The sequence below is a fragment of the Zonotrichia albicollis genome, chromosome 4 (assembly GCF_047830755.1).
Source record: "Zonotrichia albicollis isolate bZonAlb1 chromosome 4, bZonAlb1.hap1, whole genome shotgun sequence".
Lineage (NCBI taxonomy): Eukaryota > Metazoa > Chordata > Aves > Passeriformes > Passerellidae > Zonotrichia > Zonotrichia albicollis.
The window spans coordinates 21,792,784-21,817,476 of record NC_133822.1 but is presented as its reverse complement, the minus strand read 5'-3'; the positions used below and the strand labels follow the sequence as shown (position 1 = coordinate 21,817,476).

The window sequence follows — 24,693 nt, the reverse complement described above, 5'->3', positions numbered from 1 at the left end:
CAAAAATCCACACATTCCTTAGAGTCCTTGAAAATACATTTGTAGCATGAAAAGAATGACAAGATGATAAGCTGACACTGAGCACACAAACTCTCATCTTTTGAGAGGCAGTAAAAAATTCAGACAATGCAGAAAACAACACTGAAATACTGTCACACCCATGACTAGAAAAATTGCCTGCTAGCTGGTATTCAGAAAAACCTGCTACAATAGAAATTAAACCAGTATGAGTTTACATTTAATTCATATCTTCAGTATTAGTAGCCTCCATAGTGCCCCCTGACATTTAAACCTAAACAATAATTTGGAACAACAATCACATTTTAGGTTTCTATTAGTAGTTTGATCCACCCAGGCAAGTAATAAGGACAAGACTAGAATTCCAATCTTCCCTATAGACTTTCCTAAAACACAGGTCTAATTAATGGAAAATAAAACAAAACCATAACCTGGCAGTATAATTTCTACTAGAAATACCTTGTCTAATCAAGAATTCTTTTAATAAAAAAATGTATTAATGTGACTGCAGAAAAATCATTCATTTCAGCACAATTTCCATTTAATCAGAGCCAGTAGCACAGAGACTTGACGCTAGGCAAATAATCCTAAATACATGTAAGCATCCAACCCTGTTTTATTCCACAGAAATCACCATAAACTTAACAGCCTATACTATCCCTAAGGCAAACCTTACATATTTAATATATACATGTATGTTGTCATCTTACTGCAGGGATTTCATACTGTTATCTCCTTATCACAAAGGTTTCATACCTTGTTGGTGTTTCTCGTGGGCATCTCCTCGGAGCACTGACTCTCTCTTCTTCACAAAGCAGCCACAGACTCCAGTTCCCTTCCCACCCAGCCACCCCACTCTTTTATAGCACTCTTCTTCTCACTGGATAGAGCTGTGGCCTGGTAAAGTCAGGCCTGTTCCTAATCTTTGATAATTGGCCCAGCTGCAACTCCTTAGGGGAAAGACTGCTTTCTACACTACCTTTATTTTCTTATATTCTATCCCCCTACACAGGTAGGCAGAAACAAATGGCACAGAACATAAAAAGCTGAGGCCTAACAACCAGGCTACTTTATATCTGTAACAAATTTTGCACCCCAAACTATCAGCTAAAATCCCTTCGAAGACCATCCATGATGAACTGAGGCCACATCCAGCAACTTCTTCAGGTAAGGGGAGGAGCACAACACAAAACCCTTAAACTGAACTTGAGCCCTTTGACCAACCCATCCAGCACCTTACAGAACACAGAAGCCTCACCCATCTAAGCAGGGAAGGCAACAGGGAAAGGAAACACCATCAAAATATTTAATTTCTTATACTCACTCCCGTAGAGCAGGCTACAAATGTTCACATTCATGCACTGCCTGACACAGAAACATCACTAAATTGTCAGCTAACCAGCAGGAAAGTCAATCTCTATTTCAATTCTATCACATATCTGACTCTTGGTTAGCCCAGAGGATCAACTCAGACAGCAGCCAAAATAAAAGCAGTTTTGTGCTGAAATTACCAAGTCTTCTCTTCCACTGTTGTCTTTTTTCCTTCAGAAAAGAGGATAAAAACTTTGACATTTTAGGATTCTATGCTTAGAATTTTATGGGAGAGCTAACAAAAAAAAAAAAAGGACTTCTCTAAATACCATTCCAACCACTCAGTAACAGATAAGAAAGTCACAGAGTTCACCCCTTCCCACACAGCCCCAGAAAAAAAGGATTCCAGAAGCTCAGTTACCACCCCCAAGTTACAACTCCACTGCTGAGCTACTAAAGCTGTGAGACAGAAGAAATAACAATATTTAAGTCCTTACTTACCCAATCAGGGCTGAGAATACTCTGATGCCTTTCAGGAGGCACCAGCAGAAGGAGCACATTTTACACAGTCAAAAACATCATACAGCAAAGAGAAAGGTTACACATGACCAGGCAGCTCCCACAGCCAGCATTCCTGACCAGACATAGGAAACAATGCAAATCAGGTGAATATGCACTGATGAAAATGCAGAATCTCCTCCCAAGGTAAGCAGGACTTACAGCCCTGAGGAGACTCCCCAGATATCCCAGCACAGCCAAACCCCACTGCTCTGGCACTCACCCAGCTGGCAAGCTTTGCCAGGCCAACAACTCTCCTTGAGTGCTCTCCCTCCTTCTCTGGTGTGGCATTCACATTTTCTGAAAAATCCCTTCACGCAGGATTTTTCTCCTGGGAAGCTGAGAAGCCTCAGAGAAAAAGGAAAACAATTCTTATCTCATTTGCTTCTCCTCTGTTTTGCTCATCTGGAATGTGTTTGGAGCATGTTTATCCAACAGGCGATTGTTTCATTGGATTCTGCTGTGAGTTGTTTTCACTCATTGGCCAATCAGTGCCAAGCTGTGTCAGGACTCTGGAGAGAGTCATGAGTTTTCATTATTATCTTTTTAGCCTTCTGTAAGTATCCTTTCTGTATTCTTTAGTACAGTTTAGTATAGCATTCTTAATATAATATAGTATCATAAAATAATAAATTAGCCTTCTGAGAACATGGAGTCAGATTCATCATTCCTTCCCTCATCTGGGGGCAATGCAAATACAATACTCTGACAGGGAAACAAGTCTCCATAGGACAGGCACAGCCAACCAACACAACCTCCCCAAAAGCCCCAGGACAGCAGAAGGCACAGCCCCCTTGGTCAGTGTGAACCCACCAGGATTGCTGCTCCCTGCCCCAGCAGCATCACCCCACCACCAGGAGGCTGAAGCCAAGAAGAGCAGGCAGCTGGAGAGATGGTCCATCTCGTTTCTTCACTGCAAACACACCAGGGTTGTTTATTTATTTGTTTCAACCTCCCTGAAGCATCAGAAACCTTCAGAATAAGCACAGCAGACCCTAAGCCAAAGCTTAATCACAGCTCCTGTGCTCTCAGCTGGCCCTTATTGAGCTGGCCCAGCCTTCAGGGACACACAGCTGAAGCAGACAGACTGCCTGAAGCTTTCAAACCCAGCTGCTCTCTAATTTGCATGGCACTGAAAACATACAGATCAAAGCACTAGTTACCAACTCTGGTGTGAAAACTAAGGCAGGGAAATAGTTCCTTGAATATTCCTTAGGATCAGTCTGTAGCTTTTTAATCAGAATCACCATGACTTCTCTGCTGTAACCACAGGACATCTCTGCCCCTCGAGACCTACCTCTTTTCCCTTTTCCTTTATAGCCTATTTTATTTTGCAGCTGATTCTGTTGCTAAGCCATGCACAAAAAAAAAAAAATTAAAATCCCCTAAATACTTCTTTTCCACACAATATTACTGAAAATTTTTGGTTAAGGACTGGAGACTTTCCTTTTCACATGATGTTTCCAGAATTGCATTAAAGAAGAATCAGCAGTGGGCAATGAGGAAGACCTCCATAGTTAAGGGTGAGTAAGTAAAGGCAGTAATCCCTTATTTTGGCAAAACAACAGCAGGAACAATGTGTATGACTGCAGGCCTAATTATTCCTGTGCTCTCATGGTGGGACTTGAGGGAGAGTAAGACTACCTGGTCTCTTTGAATTGCTGTAAATTCATTCCTGTAAACGCCAAATGTGCAGAAAAACTGGGTCAGCCTGGTTTTCTTCAAACACTCCAAAGCAGCCTCTTATCCTGAGGTGCTCTCTCTGGAAGAAATGCTGTCAAAATTCAACATCTTTTCAGTTATTTCTGCATGCAGAAGATGGGGGACCCAGCCCTAGCAGCACACAAATGGCTTCACCTCCAGTAAGGCATCAGCAGTGCAGCAGAAGCCCTCAGCAGATTTCATGTACCCATGTACAGAAATTCTCCTGTCTCATGGCATGTTTAGCACTAAAACTGTCACCTCACTCAGTACTGAATCCCTGTGAATTCAAAATGAGCTCCTTTGTGCCTGTGTACAGCTCAAATCAAAGATGTTATCACTCAGGACTTGTGGGAATGTCTGTGTCATTCATAAATTATGAACTAGACTTCTTTAAGCCATGGTAATCACTACAGGTATGCAGCACTGCACAGAAATGTGATATTTACAGAGCAATGTTTCACTAAAATGTCAATATTATAAAGCCTGGAACTGATTAAATTATTCTGGATGAGAACTGCAGCAGATATGAAACAAACCAGCTTCTTTTGATGCTGACAGAGGCAGCACAATTTACCAGCTGTAAATTGCAACTATTTTTCTGCTGCTTTCTTGCCCTCTGTTGCATCCATTACAGAGCACCTGCATATCTGATTAAGTTAGAAAATAGTCTTGCAAAGCAGTTCACTTTCCTTCACAACTCTCCAAAGGCAGGAGAAATATTTTGGGAATGTGTTACATTATTATGGCCAGAAAAAACCCCAAACAAACAAATAAAAATTGTTGCAGAAGATACAAATAATAGTTTCATTTTCAGAAGAAATATTTTGGGAATGTGTTGCATTATTATGGCTGGGAAACAAAAACAAACAAACAAATAAAAACTACTGCAGAAGATAGAAATAATAGTTTAATTCGAAATTAATACCTACTGCACCCTTTTCCCCATGCCATATTTTTTCAAACTACTTTGTACTGCAATTGCAAAGAAGGTAAAAACCCACCAACTCTGAATGACAAATATATGCGCACAAAATGGATACAGCCTGGGAAATAAAAAAGGCTTCCTTTGGAATTGAAAGGCAAAACCACAATTTATTTTAAATTGCTTCAAGCTTAACTTTGAAACTGTTTCATTTCAGTCACAGATGCAAGCCTAACTTGTAAATTACAGCCAAAGTTATTGTGACCACAAATACAACAGCAATTGCTGCAAATGAAGATTTTTCCATTTGTTTGAGATGCCATCTCATTCCAGTTCCTGCTGGCATTTACATACTTCCACAAATCAGTGTGCATAGAGACAGAGAGGACTGGGGAGCTGCTGTTTATTTACTGTTGTTTGTTGAGGGCAGAAGAACCAATATTGCCCGTTTTCTCTCCTGGTAGTGGTGGTTCACAGCCCTGACAGAACAGCCCAAATTACAGCCACAGCAGACCCAGCCCTGTGTGTCTCAGGGGGAAGGATGGACATTTCAGGGATCCTGTTGGTCCATGAGTATCCATCTACCCTCTGAATGCTGTTTGTTCCTGGAGGATAAGAGGCCTGCATATATCCAAGTTTCATATTTAGATTACACTTATTACTGCATAACGAGGAAAAATGACACCCCCAGCACTCTCCATCAAGACATGGTTAAACAAACCTTTAGCAATGAGTTCATAAAAACAAAACCAATTCATTTACTGTGCTCACCTAACACCAGTACCCCAGTTCCAGCTAGTTCAGGAGATCTTCCACAGGTATTAAAAGTTAACTCTGCTAGGGACAATCCAGTGTGCAGCCTTGTGTGGTGAGATGCTCCTTTTGTAAATCTGACCTCTTGTTCTACATTCCTTTACTTCCCCTTTTTGGATGGATGAGGGAATTCAAACAGAGAATCAAAGATCCTCCATAGATTTCACATGTAGACAGAGAGTTTTGAAGCCACTTTTAAGAACTCCTTTACTCAGACTCACACCTTGAAGAGGAAAGGACCTGTGAAGGTCATGTGCATTTTAGCATGGAAGGTGAGCCAAGTTCAGGAACACAAAATTAGGTTTAACTATCCAGGGCAAGCCCTGTTTCCTATGGAGCAACTTGAAGCATCTTGATGGCAAAATATGATCAAATTTGACTAAAGGACATAGATTTCAAAGGTGATTAATCTCTCCTACCAGCTCTGTAAAAACAGGCAGCCAGTGGTAGCTATCTTGAAATTAAATTAAAAAAAAAAAAAAACAAAACAAAACAGCAAGAATATTAATTTTCCTTTTCAAAAAGTAATATGCAATAATTTCATTAAAACAGAGGGGTTTACATCTCATAAAAACAACAAGAAAACCAAACTACAAACTGCAGTGCCAGGACACCAGGTCATTTTTGACTCAGAAGGCAGAGCACTGAGTCACCAGTGCTTCCAGTCTGCTGCCAAGTCCTCCCATCCAAACACCTTATAGTTCTGGGAATGCCATAATGAAGTCAATGTCAGAGCTGTGTGATGTGACACTATGAACAACCAAGTTCTTTGCCAGCATAATTCTGTTGATTTCAGGAGAAGTGCTGCAGCAGAGAATTCAGATCATAATTCACAGTGCTGTCATGGAGTCCAATACTTTTATTGAAAAAAACAGGCTGAGAAATACTCACTGTAACTGGCTCTGCATACCTAGTGAGAACAGATAGAAATCACATTCTGTATTAGCACCAGTGCTTTTGGCTGCAGGCCACAACATGACCTTTATAAAAATAAACTGACCACCAGAAGAGATTTTGGGCATGAATATGTTAAAACACAAAATTCCAGTGTAATTACTATGGTTACCAGAGCAGAAAGAGAACATTAACTTAAAAAAGCAATTCAGGGATGAATATCCTCCTCATTAGATACAACCTACCAAGGATACTTGCATTCCTGCATTGCTTAGAGGGAGCCCAGTACTCTAAACCCCTGGATCATGACTGACATTGTGAGATTCTCAGTCAGTCATGTTCACCATCATGGCACCAGCTGTCAGCTTCCTGAAAATGTCAGCTTGGTGCTCACTGAAGGAAGAAAGTTCTTTTTAGTCATAGTAAAAAAACTGGAGGAATAACATACCCTTGGATACCTAAGTTTAAATTTCAGAGTCATTGCCATTTTTTTGGCAGAGGTCTGGCAAAGAACAAAAAGAAAGTTGTGGAAGAGGCTTCTGAAGGCCTCTACAGTTCAGCTTCCTTGACATCTGGGTATTGTATCTGTGTTCCCCCCAGATGAAGGGAGGAATGATGAATCTGACTCTATGTTCTCAGAAGGCTAATTTATTATTTTATGATACTATATTATATTAAAGAATGCTATACTAAAGAATACAGAAAGGATACTTACAGTAGGCTGAAAAGATAATAATGAAAACTTGTGACTCTCTCCAGTACTGACACAGCTTGGCCTCAATTGGCCAATGAGTGAAAACAACTCACAGCAGAATCCAATGAAACAATCACCTGTGGGTAAACAATCTCCAAACACATTCCACATGAGCAAAGCAGAGGAGAAGCAAATGAGATAAGAATTGTTTTCCTTTTTCTCTGAGGCTTCTCAGCTTCCCAGGAGAAAAACCCTGAGTAAAAGGATTTTTCAGAAAATGTGAATGTGACATTTGGGAAAGAAGATGGACAAGAGGAGCTTTCAGAGCTGGATGAGGCATGTGGACAGGAGGATCTCTGTCACACTGTTCCTGGCACTGTGCTGCCACCACTCACAGCCCATCTCCATGGGCAGATGCCACCCCTGCTGCCAAGGAGATGAGGAACAGCTGTTGAAGGACTGTGATGTGACCAAGCAACCAAATGCTTTATCCACCTCTGGGCCCCAGTGGCACATGGGTGAAGGCAAGGTTCAGATCCACCACACCTGGGAACAAGAGCCTACCTCTGGCAGCTGCAGCAGCTGGATCACCCTGATCCAGCACGGCACAGCTGATCCTGTGTGTGCCACACATGAACTGAGTGAAGGACAACCAGAAGATCAGTAGTTTGCTTTGCTTCTTTTCACCTTATTAAAAATCTGGACAGTTGAAACCCACTTTTTGTGAGAAGAGTCTTTAATCAAACAGGACTCCATTGCATAAGAGTTTGATGTTACAACAAAAGATGCACAAACCAGTGAACCATCCAACAATTTAGTTTTGTGATTTTCCACCACTGCCTAAACAAACAGAGCTAAAGGTTTGTGACAGCTGCTTGTGTTTCCACTATCCCTTTCAGGATCTCAAAGTTCAAAACCACATTCTAGAGAAGCAACTGGCAGAAGAAAATTATTTCTAACAGCCCATCCAGAGAAAAGGCCCCATGTTATTATTAATTACTCATATTGCCATAAAACCTAATTGTCCCAGCCAAGAATAGAGGCTCACTGTGTTCATTCAGCACAAACAGGAGGGCAAGGGCAGGCCTTGCCCCAAGGACCTTGCCCTCTACAAACTCCTGCTCCAAGCTCCACATTAACCACTGCCAGCTCTGCAAGAAGCCTCATCTAGTGCTCAACACACCCCAGGAGATTTTAGCTGGCCTGAATTCTCAAGGAACTGCTAAAGTTCCTAAAGCCTGTCACTTAATTTTTCCCCATGCAGCAATAGGAACAAGGGGTATTTGTGGGGTGAGGCTACCCACAGACAGCAGGCAAGGAGAGGAATTCCTTGCAGGGAGAGGTGGCTGGAATTTGGTTTCTCTCACCAGCAATGAACAACTAGGTATGGAATGAGCAAAGGAAAAATTAATGGTCTCAACCAGCTGCTAGGATTAGTAAATGCTGATGTGAAAACCTCAGTCCCAGCAGAGAAGAGTTTTGGTTCAGGAAGAGATAAGTGGGAAGGAGTAGGAAGACTGTAACAAATTGTGGGATGGCTGCCAGGAGCAGCTTCCAAAAGGGGAAAGAGCAAAGCAGAAAGGGCAGCTCAGGGTGAGGGATGGGGATGTATTCTGGGACCCCAGGTACTCTACAGGTGCTCTGGATCAGCAGAGGATGTGAGAGGGGGACCACAAAGGGACCCTATAGCCCACAGGGGACAGGGTGCTCTGATGAGGTGCTGATGATCTTTAAGGACAAGGGCTTTTGCCACTGAAACACTGCCAAATAATAAACTGAGAAACCAAAGAGGTTCATCTGAGTTTCATTCATCCTCATTTTTCCTTTAATTTGATTGTAATAAAGTAGCAAAACTACCTTAACACTATTCCTAAATGGCCTTACTGGTCACCCTGGCACCAGTAGGAGACACTGCCAGTGCACACCCTGGTCAGTGAGCACAGGGCACTTGACTGCTCTTGTTTTCTGGCTGACTGGCTTTTTAAAATGGAAGGATTTGGAAGATAAATGATTGGACTGAATCTGAGAGAAATCCATGTTCTTCTTGTGGTTTAGTCAGAGATTTTCTCTGAAAATATGGCTGAATAACCACCACAGCTTCTGGACCTCTATTACTTGTCTGTAAATCCCCCTTATTATTCCTTAATACCAAAGCCCTACTTCCACAGTAAAATCTCTATTCTTCTATTTATACACCTGCAACTGCTTGTGCCAGGCATTGCAGAATCCCCAGGTGTTACTGTCATGCAATAAATAACAATTTATCCCACCCTGCTGGGACTCAGTGTGCCAAACTGCAGCTCACTGAATGAGCAGCACTCCAAATTTTCAGGCTATTTCTGCCTTCCCCGAGTGCTGCCTGTGCTGCTGCCACAGGGTAACAAAGAGCTAGACCTGCTTACCAACAAAACCACCTTTGAATAACTACAGCTGGCTTAAGTTGATGTTCTTCTGCATAGTATTCTGTGTGAAAGTGGCATTTTTCAGACACACATGTGTGGCATTCACATTTTCTGAAAAAAATCCCATCGCCCAGGATTTTTCTCCTGGGAAGCTGAGAAATCTCAGAGAAAAATGAAAACAATTCTTATCTCATTTTGCTTCTCCTCTGTGTTGTTCATATGGAATGTGTTTGGAGATTGTTTGCCCACAGGTGATTGTTCCATTGGATTCTGGTGTGAGCTGTTTTGACTCTTTGGCCAATCAGGGCCAAGCTGTGTCAGGAATCTGTAAAAAAAGTCACAAGTTTTCATTATTATCTCTTTAGCCTTCTGTAAGTATCCTTTCTGTATTCTTTAGTGTAGTATTCTTTAATATATTATAGTATCATAAAGTAATAAATTAGCCTTCTGAGAACATAGATGTATCATTCCCTGCAAATAATACACACAAGCAGTGGTTAATTATTGCAGTGGATTTTATTTCTCTTTCCATTGAAGACCCCAACCAATGTCAGTGTCCCTGGAGGGCTGGATGTGATACGCTGGCAGCAGCCAAGGTCATGCTGACTCACTCCCTCTGGCTTTTCCCTGCATCCATCCAGTGCCAGTGCTCTGCTAAGTGCTTGACTATTCATTACACTGCCACTTGCAAAGCTGCAATTCCGTTCTCCACAGACAGCACAAACCATCGGACTGCAGGCTCCTAAAAGTGTTGCTTATCAGATTTTGGGTGCCTTTTCAAGGGGTAGATTACTTTCTGCTACAAATATAACTGATGGAAGGAGAAGAATCTCTGTTGCTGGGTTTTGGGGCAGAATTCAGGATCCCCTTCCCCAAACCTGCTTCTTCAGACTGGAATATTTGACAAGCACATCCTTGAGTGATGGCAACAAAGAAGCAGCTCTCAGTACCCAGCCCAGCATCACCTGGGGGCGCCAACCTCAGGCTTTCACTGGTTCAGAAACCAGGGCCCACACTTCAAGAAACATCTTGCAACTGAGAAACTTTTATAGAAAAAAAAGTGAGCACAGCATGGTCTCCACCTGCAATTCTGCCTGTTATACCCAGAGAAATGGTTATTTGTACCCAAACAAGGCTCATTTTAGGTTTAAGTTACTGTACTTGCAGGGAATGCCCCGACAAAGGCAGGAATGATGAATCTGACTCCATGTTCTCAGAAGGTTAATTTATTACCTTATAATACTATATTATATTAAAGAATACTGTACTATACTCTCTACTAAAGAACATAGAAAGGATATTTACTGAATGCTAAAAAGATAGTAATGAAAACTCGTGACTTTCTCCAGAGTCTCAGCACAGCTTGGCCTCAATTGGCCAACGAGTGAAAACAACTCACACCAGAATCCAATGAAACAATCACCTGTGGGTAAACAATCTCCAAACACATTCCAAAGGAGCAAAACACAGGAGAAGCAGATTAGAGAAGAATTGTTTTCCTTTTCTCTGAGGCTTCTCAGCTTCCTAAGAGAAAAAAACCTGGGCGAAAGGATTTTTTCAGAGAATCTGAATGCCACATTGTCTTCCCATCAGTCTAATCTGCTACAAAAGCAAATTCAACAACCATAAAAACATAGACATGACTGAGTGTCTCTAACATCAGCCCAGGGAACTGCGAGTAAAGTACTTCTCAAACACAAGTGCTAAAACTATAATCAAGGTATAGTTTTCTGTTCCTGAATAAATATCTTTCCATAAGCAATTAGACAGAAAATACTTTAAATTACAAATCACAATGAAGTATTAAATAACTACAAAAATATTTAAATATCTAAAGCAAAAATATTTAAAGCCAGGAGCCTATGCATGTATCACAACAATCACTCAGGTATCTGATCTGTAATTTCAAAGTATGTGGGCAAAAAGAAGTCTAGAAATACAGGTTTCAATGCAAAGCTGCTCAGCCTGCTTCATAAAACAAACCCATTGATTTCCAATACAAATGAAAAATACAGACTTTGTGGACAAATTTCCAAATCTTATCTAAACTTGATAATTCAGTTCTGTTACTTTAATGTGGATTTTATTTTGTGAATATAAAGCACCTAAGAACCTACACCACCACTGTGGCATTAAATTCAGCACATATGGAAAAAATGTTGTCCCTCAACTATGTTGTTCCAGATTTGCTACTATTTTTACACAGCTGAGCTTACAGCATCTTAAGTGAAAGTTTTGTTATTACCAGATGGCAACCATCAGCCCTTATCTGGCAGAGAAATGAAAAGCTTACCTAATGCCCAAGAAATGGAATTACCTAATGCCCAAAGTAATGTACTCCTGACAATGCCACGAGACTCCATCTCCCTTATTGGTATACACAGACAATTATTTTCCATCTAAATTCTGTTCCTCTTCTCTAATGTTATATATCATACTGTTTATTTCACAGAGTCCTTGGTACCATATCCTTACAATTTACTTGAAAATTTGTCACCAAGGACCCAGATTTATGACTGAGATTTTATGGATTAGTAATTGATCTAGTGCACATTTTTAGCTTACTGCAGATGGAAGATCCATGTCAGCTGAAAACTCTTTCCTTCAGATTTCTGCTGTGCTCTGTGTTTGGCTGTGGGGGTTTTTTCACCTTGTTCTTACACATTTGGGGCTGGTCAAGTGCATGCACATGAGCAGTCACAGAAGCTCAGCAGAGTTATGACAACTCATTAAACTGCAAGAACAAGATCACATGCTTGAGACACAATAATTATAATTATGCCAGTTCTTCCCACTTTGGTGGGAAGAAATCTGAATTCTCAGTTTGTAACACATTTTATCCCATGCATCTTGATGACAGTGCTGTTTGCCAGCAGGTGGTAGGCAGAGATTCAACAATAAATCATTGTTCCCTTTTATCTTTGACTTACCCATGGAGGCAGGACTTCACCACTGGTCTTTGAGTCATCATACCTGCTATAAATCACCCTTGGGCAGAGCCCTGAATAGAGGGTATATTGTTAGAGATAGCATTCTTCACATGGGATGATTAAATCCAACCCTTCCTCACTGTTTTTAGGTGGGAATTACAAGCAGTTAGCAAAGAAAGAAAGGACAATGCAAATGTTCCCTTCAACTAAACTCAGGTGAGCTCTGCATATCTGCCATTGCTGTGCAGTTGAATTATCCAGGACCAAGCAAACTTTTAATGCTTTGTAAAAACTCTATGAGGTATTCAGGGTACGAGCAAAACTCTTCCTACTCACCTAAAAAAAAAAAAACAAAACAAAAAAAACCCACAAAAAAAACCCCACAAAAAAAAACAAAAATAAAAAAATTTAAAAAACCAAGCCCCACAAGCTTGTCTTTATTAATACCATTTATTATAGGTATTACAAGCTACTGAGAGCCCATATTTAATAAAAAGAATCACAGATTCTAGTGGCTTAGCCATCAAATAGAGAACCAGAGGCAATGACTACACAGGCACTTGAACCCAACTGTGAACTCTCCATCTGCCTCCAGACCAAATGCTCCAGCTCTGTTAACACTCAAATGCCAAAAGGTTGAGAGTTGTACCTTTCTGGGCAGGGCCAGGATGCAGTGCAGTTTGGTATCCTGCACCTTGCCTTGTGAGTAGACAATACTCCAGTCCTCAAAAAAACAAAATCCAAATCATGCTGTGTTCATATCTGGCCAAGAGCCAAGCTTTTATAAATTAATTGTTTCACCAAGCCACCTGTTCCCTTTGCCTGACCCAAATTCCTATCTTTATCCTTAAAAGTCTGCTTTTGGCTTTCTCCTATCTGAGCTTTACAACTACTAGGAGCTGGGTTTCCCCCTCTAAGTATCCAAAACAGAAGTTAAAACTGCAGCTATTAGCAGCTTCCAGCTTTCTCAGTGGGAATCAGTCATTAGGCAGTGATGACAAACAGCAGCACTGTGCAGCTCATTCTCAGTACACTGACATTTAAATCCACCCAGAGTGACTAAGGCATCCAAGGAAAGCCCCTTTGGTGCTGACAGACTACAAGATTTGTACTTGACAGAATATAAATCAAATTCACAGCACTGCCCCGCCACCTGTGTGTCACCTGTGAGCTCTGAGAGATCACAGAATTAAAAACAAACAAACACAGACCGAAAAACCCCAAACCACCAGGAAGTAAAGTTCATATAATTTAGCTGAAACCTCCCCAGAGGTGACTGACTGAGGATGTCTTTGATGCTTCTTGGCTCAGCACAGTGCTGTCTCCACCAGCTGGAGAACTGGTTGTGTAGAGGGGCTGAAGACAGTGCAGGGGTAACTTAGGTGTGATTCAGGGGAGCAAAGGTGTGGAGAAGGTATGGAAGCACCATGTGGATAATGGGCCCCGTTCCAGTGCTGATCAAAAGGTCTGAGTGGGTTATCTAAACTCACTGGGCATCAGCTGTCTTGTCTGGGCTTAAACAAATAATTCCAGAAACCATACAATTAGTTTTTTTAAAGGGGGTTGAGTTTCCTAAAGCCTTATGGAAAGGTGTCTTCTTCCTCTGCATCCACACAGCCAATCTGATTTTAAAGCTGCCCTAAAAGTGATCTTTCCAAGGATGATTCTAATGGTGAGGTGTTACTATGATATTTTCTGAAAAATCCCCTTTGCCCAGGATCTTCTCCTGGGAAGCTGAGAGGCCTCAGAAAAGAATGAAAACAATAATTATCTGATTGCTTGGGAATGTGGTCTGGAAACTGTTTACCAACAGGTGCATCTTTAATTGGTTCCATGTGAATTGTTTTTAATTAATGACCAATCACAGCCAGCTGTGTTGAACTCTAAGCTTTCATTATTCTTGCTAAGCCTTCTGATGTCTCCTTTCTCTTTCTTTAGTACAGTTTTAGTAGAGCATGAATAGAATAGAATAGAATAGAATAGAATAGAATAGAATAGAATAGAATAGAATAGAATAGAATAGAATAGAATAATAAATCAGTCTTCTGAAAACACAGAGTCAAATTCTCATCTCTCACCTCATCCTGGAGACCTCACAACACCACAGTGAGGCGGCTACAAAGCAGAGTGGACAAATCCTTGGTTTTTTCATTTTCAGTCCCTGCTAAAACAATGTTTCAAAGTATTTTGAAACAACATTTCTAGAAGCCCCTCATGTCCTTACAATATCTGAGCATAGTATGGAAGGTCTAATCTGCCAAAAATGGCCAGATTTCTTACATTCACACAATGACAAAAAGGTTCTGTAATACAAAACAATCAGTTCCACATCTTAGAGAGCAGCAAATTAATACTAAGGAAGATATAGGGCAAAGACTGAAAAAAAAATTGTGAAAGTACATACACCATCATGAGCAGGAGATGTACAAGAATGAGAATCAGGCTGCAGACAGAGAGGGAGGAACCCCAAGAGAGATGAAGAAAATGGGACTGGACACATTTCAGTCTTAGTGAAAGCCTTTTGGTGTCTCATAGGTCTGTCCCAAAACCATAGATTTAGGACAGTGGCCTGCTCCTTCTTTTAACTACCAAGTTAATTAAACTTTGCTAGTGAAAGAAATTCAGAAGCATAAATATTATAATCCCAAAATTATTTTTAATACTACTCTTTGCAGAGAAGTAGAGACACCAACAAAACACTAATCTGCAACCTAGCTTAATTTCTACCTGCCTACCTCAGCTTTAGGCACCTGCCCTTGCTCAGGCACATTTTTCACCTTCTGACTAGTCCCAGCTTCTTCCATCTGTAGCTGGTCTCTACTCACAGTCTGCATTCACAGTACAGTACAAAAAATTGCTGGTTTCTCCTCATAATTATGTGCTGTGAGAGATGCAAGTGATAAAGGGACAAAGGGCACATTCATGTCTCTACATGCTATATAAATTCCTCTAAATTAGGCAAATACTCTCTCTCCTCCCACATAAAATGAGTGGTTTTGATTTCTCAAGGAAATGAGGAAAGAAGAAGGCTGTGGAAGTCACAGAAGGAATGTAAGACAATTCAGCAGAAATGAATGCATGCTTTTCAGTCTCTGTCATTGTAATTTAAAATCATCACTCCCCCCAAAAAAACAGTACAGTGCAGAATTGTGCTGAATTAAACATTACCCCCTCAGGTATCAGACAAAGGGAAGGGAAATTTATAACAGAGGCAAAAGGGAGGCAGGAGCAAGTGGTGATTTGGATTTTACTCCCATTGTCCATGTGGAGAAAACACTGATGCAGAAACCTAAGAGAATGAGGTACTGAAGAAAAACCACATTCAATCTCAAGAAGAAAGCTCTTCTTCTAGAAGCCCTCAATACACAAAAACACAGGATCCTGCATGTATTTTCCTCCCACTGCCAACTGTGTAAGGTATATAAAAGTTGCCCAGGTGCAAATTCACTCTGACTTTGAGAATGCTCCTCATTTTGCCATGATGAATGCTCACAAATTACTGTTTTATGCCAGATCCCATTTTCTCCACCACTGTTTTGCCCCTCCTGGGCAAACTTTGAATAAAGCCAGGTGTTCACCCTGAATGCTGTTGTGCACACAGACTGCACACACACACCCTGAAAAAGAAAATTCACTAAGCAACACAGAAGGGAAGGAAAAAGTATTTCACCTAAAGGAAGGTCAATAGATGCTAGCAAATTATTTCTTTTCTAATCCACTATAAAAAGGCCTAATTCCAAACAGATGGGGACCTTCAGATTAAAATCTCTCCTGTGACCCCCAATTTTCTATTCATAGGCCTTACACAGGAAGTAGTTAATAATGATAATTTGTGGCTCACCCATTAACACCCCAATCAGTCATATTAGATTTGGTACTAATCCGATACTTCTTAGAAAATCTATGGAAAATTTACTTTTCCATGACATAAAATCCAGTTGATACTTCCATTTATCTCTGAGGAGTTCAACCCAGATGACTGATTCAATCAGAATTGCTCAGATTAGAAAGAGATTTATTTGATGAAAGAATAAAATGAAAAAAAAATTAACTATTGGGAGAAAACAAACTGAAGATTTAGATTTGTTTTGTGAATATGTGAGCCCCAGTGCTGAAAGCTGACCATCCCTTCTAAAGGGCTGGCTACCATAGGAGGACTAATATTGCATGTTCATCTGTACTGGCTGCTAAGGATAAAACACAATTACTGAGAGCAACTGGGAATACAGGTTCCTGGAAAAAAACCCAAAAGCTTCATCTACATTTTTCTTTGCGTGCTGCCAAAGCTCCAGCAATAGTTCTAATTTCCCCTAACATGATTCCAGCTGCTTATGTTTTCTGTAGGCTAATGCACAGGATTCATTTCCTCTTGGAGGAAGCAATCCTGATGTAATTTGATGAGCATCTCTCTCAACATCAGTATCCCACTCTTCCCCCTGTATTCATCACTCCCCTCGTCATGCTAACCTTTAAAACATTTTTGGGAGGTATTGGGAATCAGATGATGAAACCAATCTGGGTTACAGACAGCAAGAACCCCTCCTCAGTTATTTTTAACTGAGGCTAGTTTCCCACCCTGCTGTGACAGTATGAACAGTTGCACAGCTGAGAGCCAGAACAGGGGCAGGAATGGCAGGAGGAGATGTAGGATTGTCTTGCTGAGAGATGAGCACAACCAACTCCACCCTTAGTAACCTCAGGTCACTGCAGACTTAATAACAAGCAAGAGAAAATGAAATTCAGGCACAAAGTGAGGCTGTGGGCCTGCTGACAGTCACTGTTTCCAGGCAGGACATGACTGTGCATAGGGTAACTCACTGCAACACACCACTCGAATTTATCTGTGCACAGTGGGCACCCTTAAGAGACTTTGAACTCCTCAAGGCCCCTTGCTGTCTGCCCCCTTTCTCCCCTAGGGCAACCTCCTCTCACAGCAGGACCAGCTCTGCACTCACAGGTTCCTGAGGGCTGTGTCCAGCTGGGGCTTGAAAAGTTCCATGGAAAGAGACTGCATGACCTCTATGGGCAACACCCGTGGGACTGCCCGTGCTCACAGGGAAAGAGATCTGCCTTAAATTCAGTCTGAACCTCTGCAGTTTGAATTCATGTCAGTTATCTCTTGTGTTCCCACCCTTCACAGAATCACAGGATGGCTGCAGCTGGAAGTCAGCTACTCCAACCTCCCTTCCTCCAGGGAAGGAGATTCCACAACCACTCTGGGCAACCCCTTCCAGGGCTAAGTGACCCACACAGCGAAGAAGTTCTCCCTCATGTTAAGGTGGAATTTGCTGTGCAACAATTTCTGCCCATTGCCTCTTGTCCTAGTGCTCAGGACCACCAGAAAGAACCTGGTCCATCCTCTTGACACCCTCCCTTTAGATACTATTGACATTGATAAGGTCCCCTCTCCTTTGTCTCTTCTCGAGGCTGAACAGCTCCAGCTCCCTCAGCCTACCCTGTAAGAGAGATGCTCCAGTCCCTTCATCTTCATCACCCTCTGCTGGATCTGCTCCAGGAGCTCCGTGTCTGTCTTGTCCTGAGGATCCCAGAACTGGACACTGCACTCCAGATGTGCCTCACCAGGGCTGAGTAGAGGGGCAGGATCCATTCCCCCCACAACCTGCTGGCAATGCTCTTCCCAATGCACCCCAGGACACCACTGGCCTTCTTCACCACAAGGACACTTCTCTGGCTCATGGACAGCTTGTTGTCCAGCAGGACCTCCAGGTCCTTCTCTACAGAGCTGCTTCCCAGCAGGCCAGCACCCAGCCAGGTGCATGGGTTATCCCTCCCCAGGTACATGAACCTTCACTTGCCTTTTCTGAATTTCAGGAGGTTCTTCTGTGCCCATCTGTCCCATCTCTGTCGAGGTCCTTCTGGAGGGCTCACAGCCCTCTGGGGTATCAACCATTCCTCTTAGTTTTGTGTCAGCAGTGAACTTGCTGAGGAGGCATCTGCCCCTTCATCTGAGTCATTGATGAGTTAAAACAATACTGGACCCAATACCAACCCTTGGGGAACACCACTAGTGACAGGTCTCCAACTAGAGGTACAGGGCACTTCCACAAAATGCCTGGCTCTGACATCTCAATACACTTTGCGTCCATAGACAGGCTGATGCTGAGTCCCTCACAGCCCTCTTTTCCAGGCTGAAGAAGCTCAGCCCCCTCAGCCTCTCCTCACAGGGCAAGCTCCTGACTGTCCTGATCCCTGAGACAGAGTAGGGATCCATCCTGAATTAGGTGAAGTGCCTAACAACGGTGAAAAGTCTGTGAGGCCAAAGCTGAAGGAAAAATTCGCATGCCGAGACAGCAAGGAGACAGAGAAAGAAAAACAGAAAAGACCACGAGGTCAATTTGCCCCAACCTAGAAATTCCTTTGATAAAGAAGAACTGGTGCTAAATGTCATGCAGGATGAATATGTATGAACTGATTGTGAAACTGTATGCATATGCATTTGGAAGGGGGATAAAAACAGGTCTGAAATTTTCAGGGGTATGCATGCCTTTTGAGGAGAATTTTCTCCGTGTGCGTCCGGCGTCGTAAATAAACATACCAAGCTTTACAACTTTTATAAAGTTGTGAAGTTTCTTCTTTTCTCCGCAAAACACAACTCCTGGCCATCTTGGTGGTCCTTTGCTGAATGCAATCCAGTTTATCCGTATCTTTCTTATATTAAGGGTGCCCAAACTGGATGCTGTTTTCTAGATGTGGTTTAACAACTGCCAGTCTGGAAGTGATAACCACTTCTCTCAATTTACCAGCTCTGCTTCTGCCACTAAAGGTCCAGGATGCCGACAGAATTCCCAGTGTCAGGACACACATCACCGTCCAACATTCAGCTTACTGTCCTGGAGGATTCCCAAATCCTTTGCCACAGACCTGACCCCCAGTCAGTCAGTTTGTCCCCAGCCTGTAATAACTGAATGTGCTCATCTCTGAGCTGGGTGCTGGGTTGCAAAGCCTTCCTGAGTGACACAACCTGAGCAGGCACCAAGGACAAAGTGGTGAGATCAGGATGAGATGCCCAAAATGTTTCGCCTCATCCAACACAGCCCACAGAGCTGCCACTGGAAGGAGGTATAAAGATACACTGAGATGGCAGCAGTTCACAGCTCCCAAGATCCATATTTGGAGCACATTCAGCTGTGGGGAGAATTTAGAACATCTCAGTGCGATTTATGAGCTGCTTCACACTTTCCTAAGCATCCTGTGATGTAGATGGGTGTGTATAAGAATCCACATTTAAGAGGGCTGAATTTAGGATATGTGTTGGGAGGAGCCTCCCTCTCCTCCAGCCTTTTTGGATACAGAGAAGTCCCACCAAATGTACACTTCAAAGATGGAAGAGGCAGAGGTGATGCAAGCAGCAGGAAGGCAAGAGGTTTTGGAGAACAGTGGGGGAGCTGGAGTGGCAGGGTCCCTTCAGAAGAGGAGAGACGGAGATTGAATCACCTGTGCTGAAATCGTGCAAGGAAGAGCAGAACACAAAAGAAGCAGCCAGAGAGACCTTCAGCTCAACTCCTCAAAAAACTCTTTCAGACACAGACCAAGGATTACTTCTGGAAGTCCTATTAGTAAACTGAGTAAGCACTTCATGATCATTGATACAAAATTTCTGTGAGGCAAAGAAAACAAACACCTGCCAAAGACAAGGCTACTCACCACTAGTCCGGTTTCCAAGCATTTACCATGCATAATTTGCTTTTAAGTAAAGCAAGCACAAAACTGCCTGGGAATCAGATATCCAGTGCCCTGTGCAACCCAGAAGAGTTTGTCTCCATAGAATGAAATACATAAAAGCCAAGAAGCCATTGCCTAAATCAGTCAGTCAGAGAGGGAGTCAAGAAGTCAACATCATGCCACATCCATGATTTGATTCCCAAAGAGAAATCTCTGCTAGGATTTCCCAGGCCTAACTCTTGCAGAGTTGGACACCAAAGCCTTCCATCCCCATTTAATCATGAGCAGATGTGACTGATAATTCTGTGCTTTAAAAACTTCATGGACCACCAGTGTCCAGTGGCTGATCAGAGAATCATGGAATGGCTGAGGCTGGAAGGGACCCCCATGCTAAAGCAGGGACAGCTACAGTAAACAGGCAAGAAGATCAGTATGAAGCCATTTTACACTTTCACTAAATGAAACAGAACTAACAACACACATTATTCTTACAGCAAATGCAATGTGAACATGTAGGAGCAGATATAATAAAACCACTGGAAGATGCTTTACATAAAATATGACAAACTCCCAGCTCAGCAAGACAGTGAAAACAAGCTACCTTCAATCCCATGGCTAATAGCAAGTCCTAGTCTCTGAATTTTTATGGACTGTAGAATAAAAGGCACATCAGCTAAAATAACACTCATAACAGGGGCTCTAAAATGACAGTGTTTCACCAAAGATCCAAAATTATACCAGACTGAAATGTAACTGACTAGAGAAACATCATTTTCAGACAGAGAAAAAAAAAACAACCCAAACCCTATGAAAATTAATAAAGCTTTAAATAATAATACTGGTTTTGCAACATAAATTTATTTCATGGCCTAAAACATCAAAATCTTGGGCTAAAGCAGAGACCTCTGAACTCAGCAGAAGAAAAATCAGAGGTTATCAAAACAATTCATATTGCAGGGTGGATAGCATATATCCTGTATACAAGTATTAATATTTAATGTAATATATTGTAATTTGCTTTTACTTCAACATCCTATAATGGCCTTAGTTTCCCATTTCACTCTCCAATGATGGAAATTATTGTACAGCAGAGGCATTGCCATTTACATGGAAAAGGACTGCTCAAGTCCACTGGAGGTTTGGATTGCCAAGGAGGATAGGAGAAATCTTCAGATCCCAGTCTGCCAAACCACGGTTGAGTAAAGTTAAAGACAGGCAGCTATTCAACTGAGTAATAAATACAATGAGGTCCCAACAACAGAACACAGGCAATCAGTAATAAAACTGTTTAAAAATTAAGACTTGTCTCAAAAACAGTCAACCCCAGTAACTGAATCTGTTCAGAGAAGGACTGCAGAAGGAGACGAAATTGTCCTAACATGATCCTGGCCACCCTCCTGCATCTACTGTTCCTTGGAAATGGACAAACTGCTTATTCTAGCACAAATCTGAGGCCTAGTTTCCATGCCCCAATATGGCTTCAAAGAGGATGCAAATGCAGTGAAGTAAGAGCACAGCACAGATCCCTGTCTGTGTGTCTGTCTGTCAGTCAGTCTTGGCATTCAATGTCCTACCACTGGGCAGCACGTTCTTGCAAGGGCCTGCTGGAGGAAGAACACAAAAACTCTCCTCCACGCATTTTGGATGGTGCTTTACTAAACCAAAAATGTGTCTTTGGACTTCTCTGCCCCCTGAGAGCTTTCATTCAGAACCCTACAGCCCCACATCCACACTCCACAGGACAATTTGCCTGAACTACCTGAATTCTGCCTCACTGGTGTTGCTGGAGGCACCATTTGATTGTGTCTCACCAGTACAGGTCTGGCTTGTGCTGAGGGAGCTGTCATCATGGAGGTGCTAGCACAGAAGCAGAAAACAGATTACAGCAACAGCAAGGGCTAAGACAAAATTCTCCTTGGCAGAGTGCATGTGCAGTAAGAATCAGTGTGGTTCCTGCTATGAAGGTTAAAGGCAAGAAAATAATTGCTTGCAGCCTAGGTGGGGGATGGAAATGCCCTACCTGCTGCTAAGGAGAGCTCTGAAATAGAGAGCCATGGGTCTGGATTGGAAACTGGAGAAGCTCCACTCTTGCCTAGCATCAGGCAAGCCATGGGATTTCTCCTGTCCCTCCCTCTGTGAACATCCCCTCAGTATCCATGCTGGGGCTGGCACAGCATGAAGGCCTGGCCCCACAGCAGATATTCTGGGTTGCAGGGCATGCACTGACTTCAAGGAGAGGTAAGCAAGAAGAGAGTCTGTGCCCATCTTTGATTTCAATTAATTGCATTGGTTGACTAATCTCTCTAGTTTCATAATTTCAAGTGAATTCCTTGCACTATTTCTCCTATCCATGGCCATGTGCCATCCTGGCTTCTCATCAGTCTTCTTTTGTACATGATCATGGTGGGATAACAGCTACCTGCAGCTTTGCTTATCTCCTTCTTCATCATCTTCTTTTTTCCCCTAGAAACTGCATTGCACTTTCCCCTTTTAATTCTGTTCCTCTATTACTGTCAGGTCATTTCAAACAGCACTGCCTTCATGCCAGTGCCAAGTTACCTATCTCCATCCCTCACTCTGTAATTTTGGTTTCAAAAGTCCTGAGCCTACTCCATAGACTCAAAGGGGCAGGGAGGCAGAGATCAGGTTTAAGGAAACCAGTAGGTTTTTCTGAAAAAACAGCTTTATTCTTCATATTGAAAATAAAATGTTCTCAACTCTTCTGGACACTGAACCAAGTCTGTGGCATAACTCACTTACCTGCAAGTAAAATGAAACCCTTATTTTATTAAAAACACATCCAAAAGGGCACCAGTTAGTAGTCTAGAGAAGAATATAAAGAGAAATAACCTGAGTTTTTTAAGTGTATTTCCTCCATATGGAATATGTTCATGGTTTCATGTCATTAATTCTAACAGAATTTCTACCGATTTTATATAGCAGGGGATTTTTGTTCTGTTTTGGGGTTTTTGTAGAACAAAAAGATACATTGTAAATCAGGAAGAATATCTGTTTGATGCTTTACCTTCTGTTTACAAACTCTAGTCAATTACATTCTGAGACGGTACAAAAACAGCATGAGGTGCAGAGCTGTGAGGGCTGCATACGTGTGCACACACAGCCCTGCCGTAGCTCCCACGTACATGCACTGTTACCAGCCTCAAGTTACTTCCCTTAAGGATGAACATAGGGACGGTGATGATTTTTTGGAGTCAGAGTCATGTTTAGCAGAGCTGACAGGCAAGGTGTAACACCCACCTACTTCACACTTGGAGTGTTACAAAAACACATTAGAAAGATAACCCCAAATCACTCCCCCAGTCAAATATTTCACCCTTTCAGCATGACGCAGAAGTTTAATTTCCACTGATGGGTGACCTCGAGAGTGCTGTATATCCGCCCCCCCTCCCAATGGCAGCGGTTCCCCTCGCTGGCAGACTAAAGCGGGTCTATAAATAACTTCAAAAGGAATTGTCTCTCTCCTCACGCACTGCAGACAGCTGTTTACAGAGATCCCGACTCCTTATGCACTGCGTTGGCCCAGCTCTCAATCCACTCCTTCCTCTGCTCTCCCTAAAAAACCCTTGGGCGATGCGGCGCAGGTAGGACGGGGGACCCTTCCCTGCCGCAAACGCCAGTTCCCACAACTTGAGGGAGGCGGCCGGAGCCGAAGCGCGGCCCGGGGGAAATGTCTCAGGGCAAGGGGGTTGCGCTCTCGTGTAATCCGTCCTTAAGCTCCACGGTCCCGGCTGATCCCCGGCCCCGGGAATGCCCTCCTCCCCAGCCCGGAGCGGAGCCCGCAGCCGCTCGGGGCCCGCGCAGCGCCCACCTGCAGGGCCGGGCAGGGACACGCGTGGGGCGCCCGCACCTGCCCGCAGCCCCCGGCCGAGACAAAAGCCCGGGCTGCCTCACCTCCTTCAGCTGCTCCAGCTCCTGCTTGAGGCCGTCATACTCCGCCTCCAGCTCATCGTACTGCTGCTTGAGGGTGAGCTTCTCCTCCAGCACCACCAGCCCATACTCCGCCGCCTGGATCTTCTCGTGGGTCGTCTCGGAGAGCTCCCGGGTCAGCCGCTCGATCTCGCTCTTGTAGTGGTCTGCGCCCTGCAGCACCTCCTCCGCAGCCATAGCCCCGCCGGCACTGCCGCGCCGCCGAGCAGGCAGCCAGGGGGCGGGCGCGGCCGAGGGGCGGCACCGGCACGGCCGGCCCGGCCCGGGGATGGGGGTCGGGGCCGCCTGCGGCAGCCGCCGCCGCCGAGCGCGGTCCGCCCCGCCGCAGCCGCGGCCCCCTCCTCCCCCGCCGGCCGCCCGGGACGCGCCGAGGCCGCGCTCGCCTCCCCCGGCCCTGCGGCGGCCCCGGCGGCGGGCACGCCTGGGCTGGCGAGCGGGCGGGCGAGCCCTGCTGCCCGGGGAGGCGGCGGCGCGCTGGAGGCCGGGGCGGCGAGCGGGGCGGCCGGGAGCGCGCCTTCGTGAGGCGGCTCCCGCGGAGATGCTGCTGCTGCTGCCGCTGCCGGCGCCCGCCTCCTCCCTTGCACACGGTCCCTCCCCTGCGCTCTTTAAGATGACAGCGTCCTCGGCTCTGGCATCGCCGCCGGGCGGGCGGGGAGGCTGCGCGGCAGCGGCGGCGGAGCGGCCGGGATGTGGGCGCTGCAACTGAGGGGCTGCTCCGGCCGGGCCCCCTCCGTGCCGCTGCCCTCACGGCCGGGCCCCCTCCCTGCCGCTGCCCTCCTGCCCTCCGCCGCCCTGTCAGCGCCTCTCGGTGCTGCC

The 24,693-nt window shown here is 43.9% G+C and overlaps 1 protein-coding gene across 12 annotated transcripts in view; it reads right to left on the bottom strand.

Annotated features, from left to right (window-relative positions):
- The window catches only part of BICD1 (BICD cargo adaptor 1), a 166,601-nt gene extending 141,908 nt beyond the window's left edge, over positions 1 to 24,693 (bottom strand). For 3 of the 12 annotated variants that reach the window (XM_074539081.1, XM_074539082.1, XM_074539083.1), the window contains exon 1: positions 23,842 to 24,684. In XM_074539081.1, the coding sequence (XP_074395182.1) occupies positions 23,842 to 24,054 (213 nt within the window). In that variant the 5' untranslated portion in view covers positions 24,055 to 24,684. Of the gene's footprint in view, positions 1 to 23,841 lie in introns of all 12 variants that reach the window. The other 9 variants (XM_074539075.1, XM_074539076.1, XM_074539078.1 and 6 more) reach the window with 7 other exon arrangements.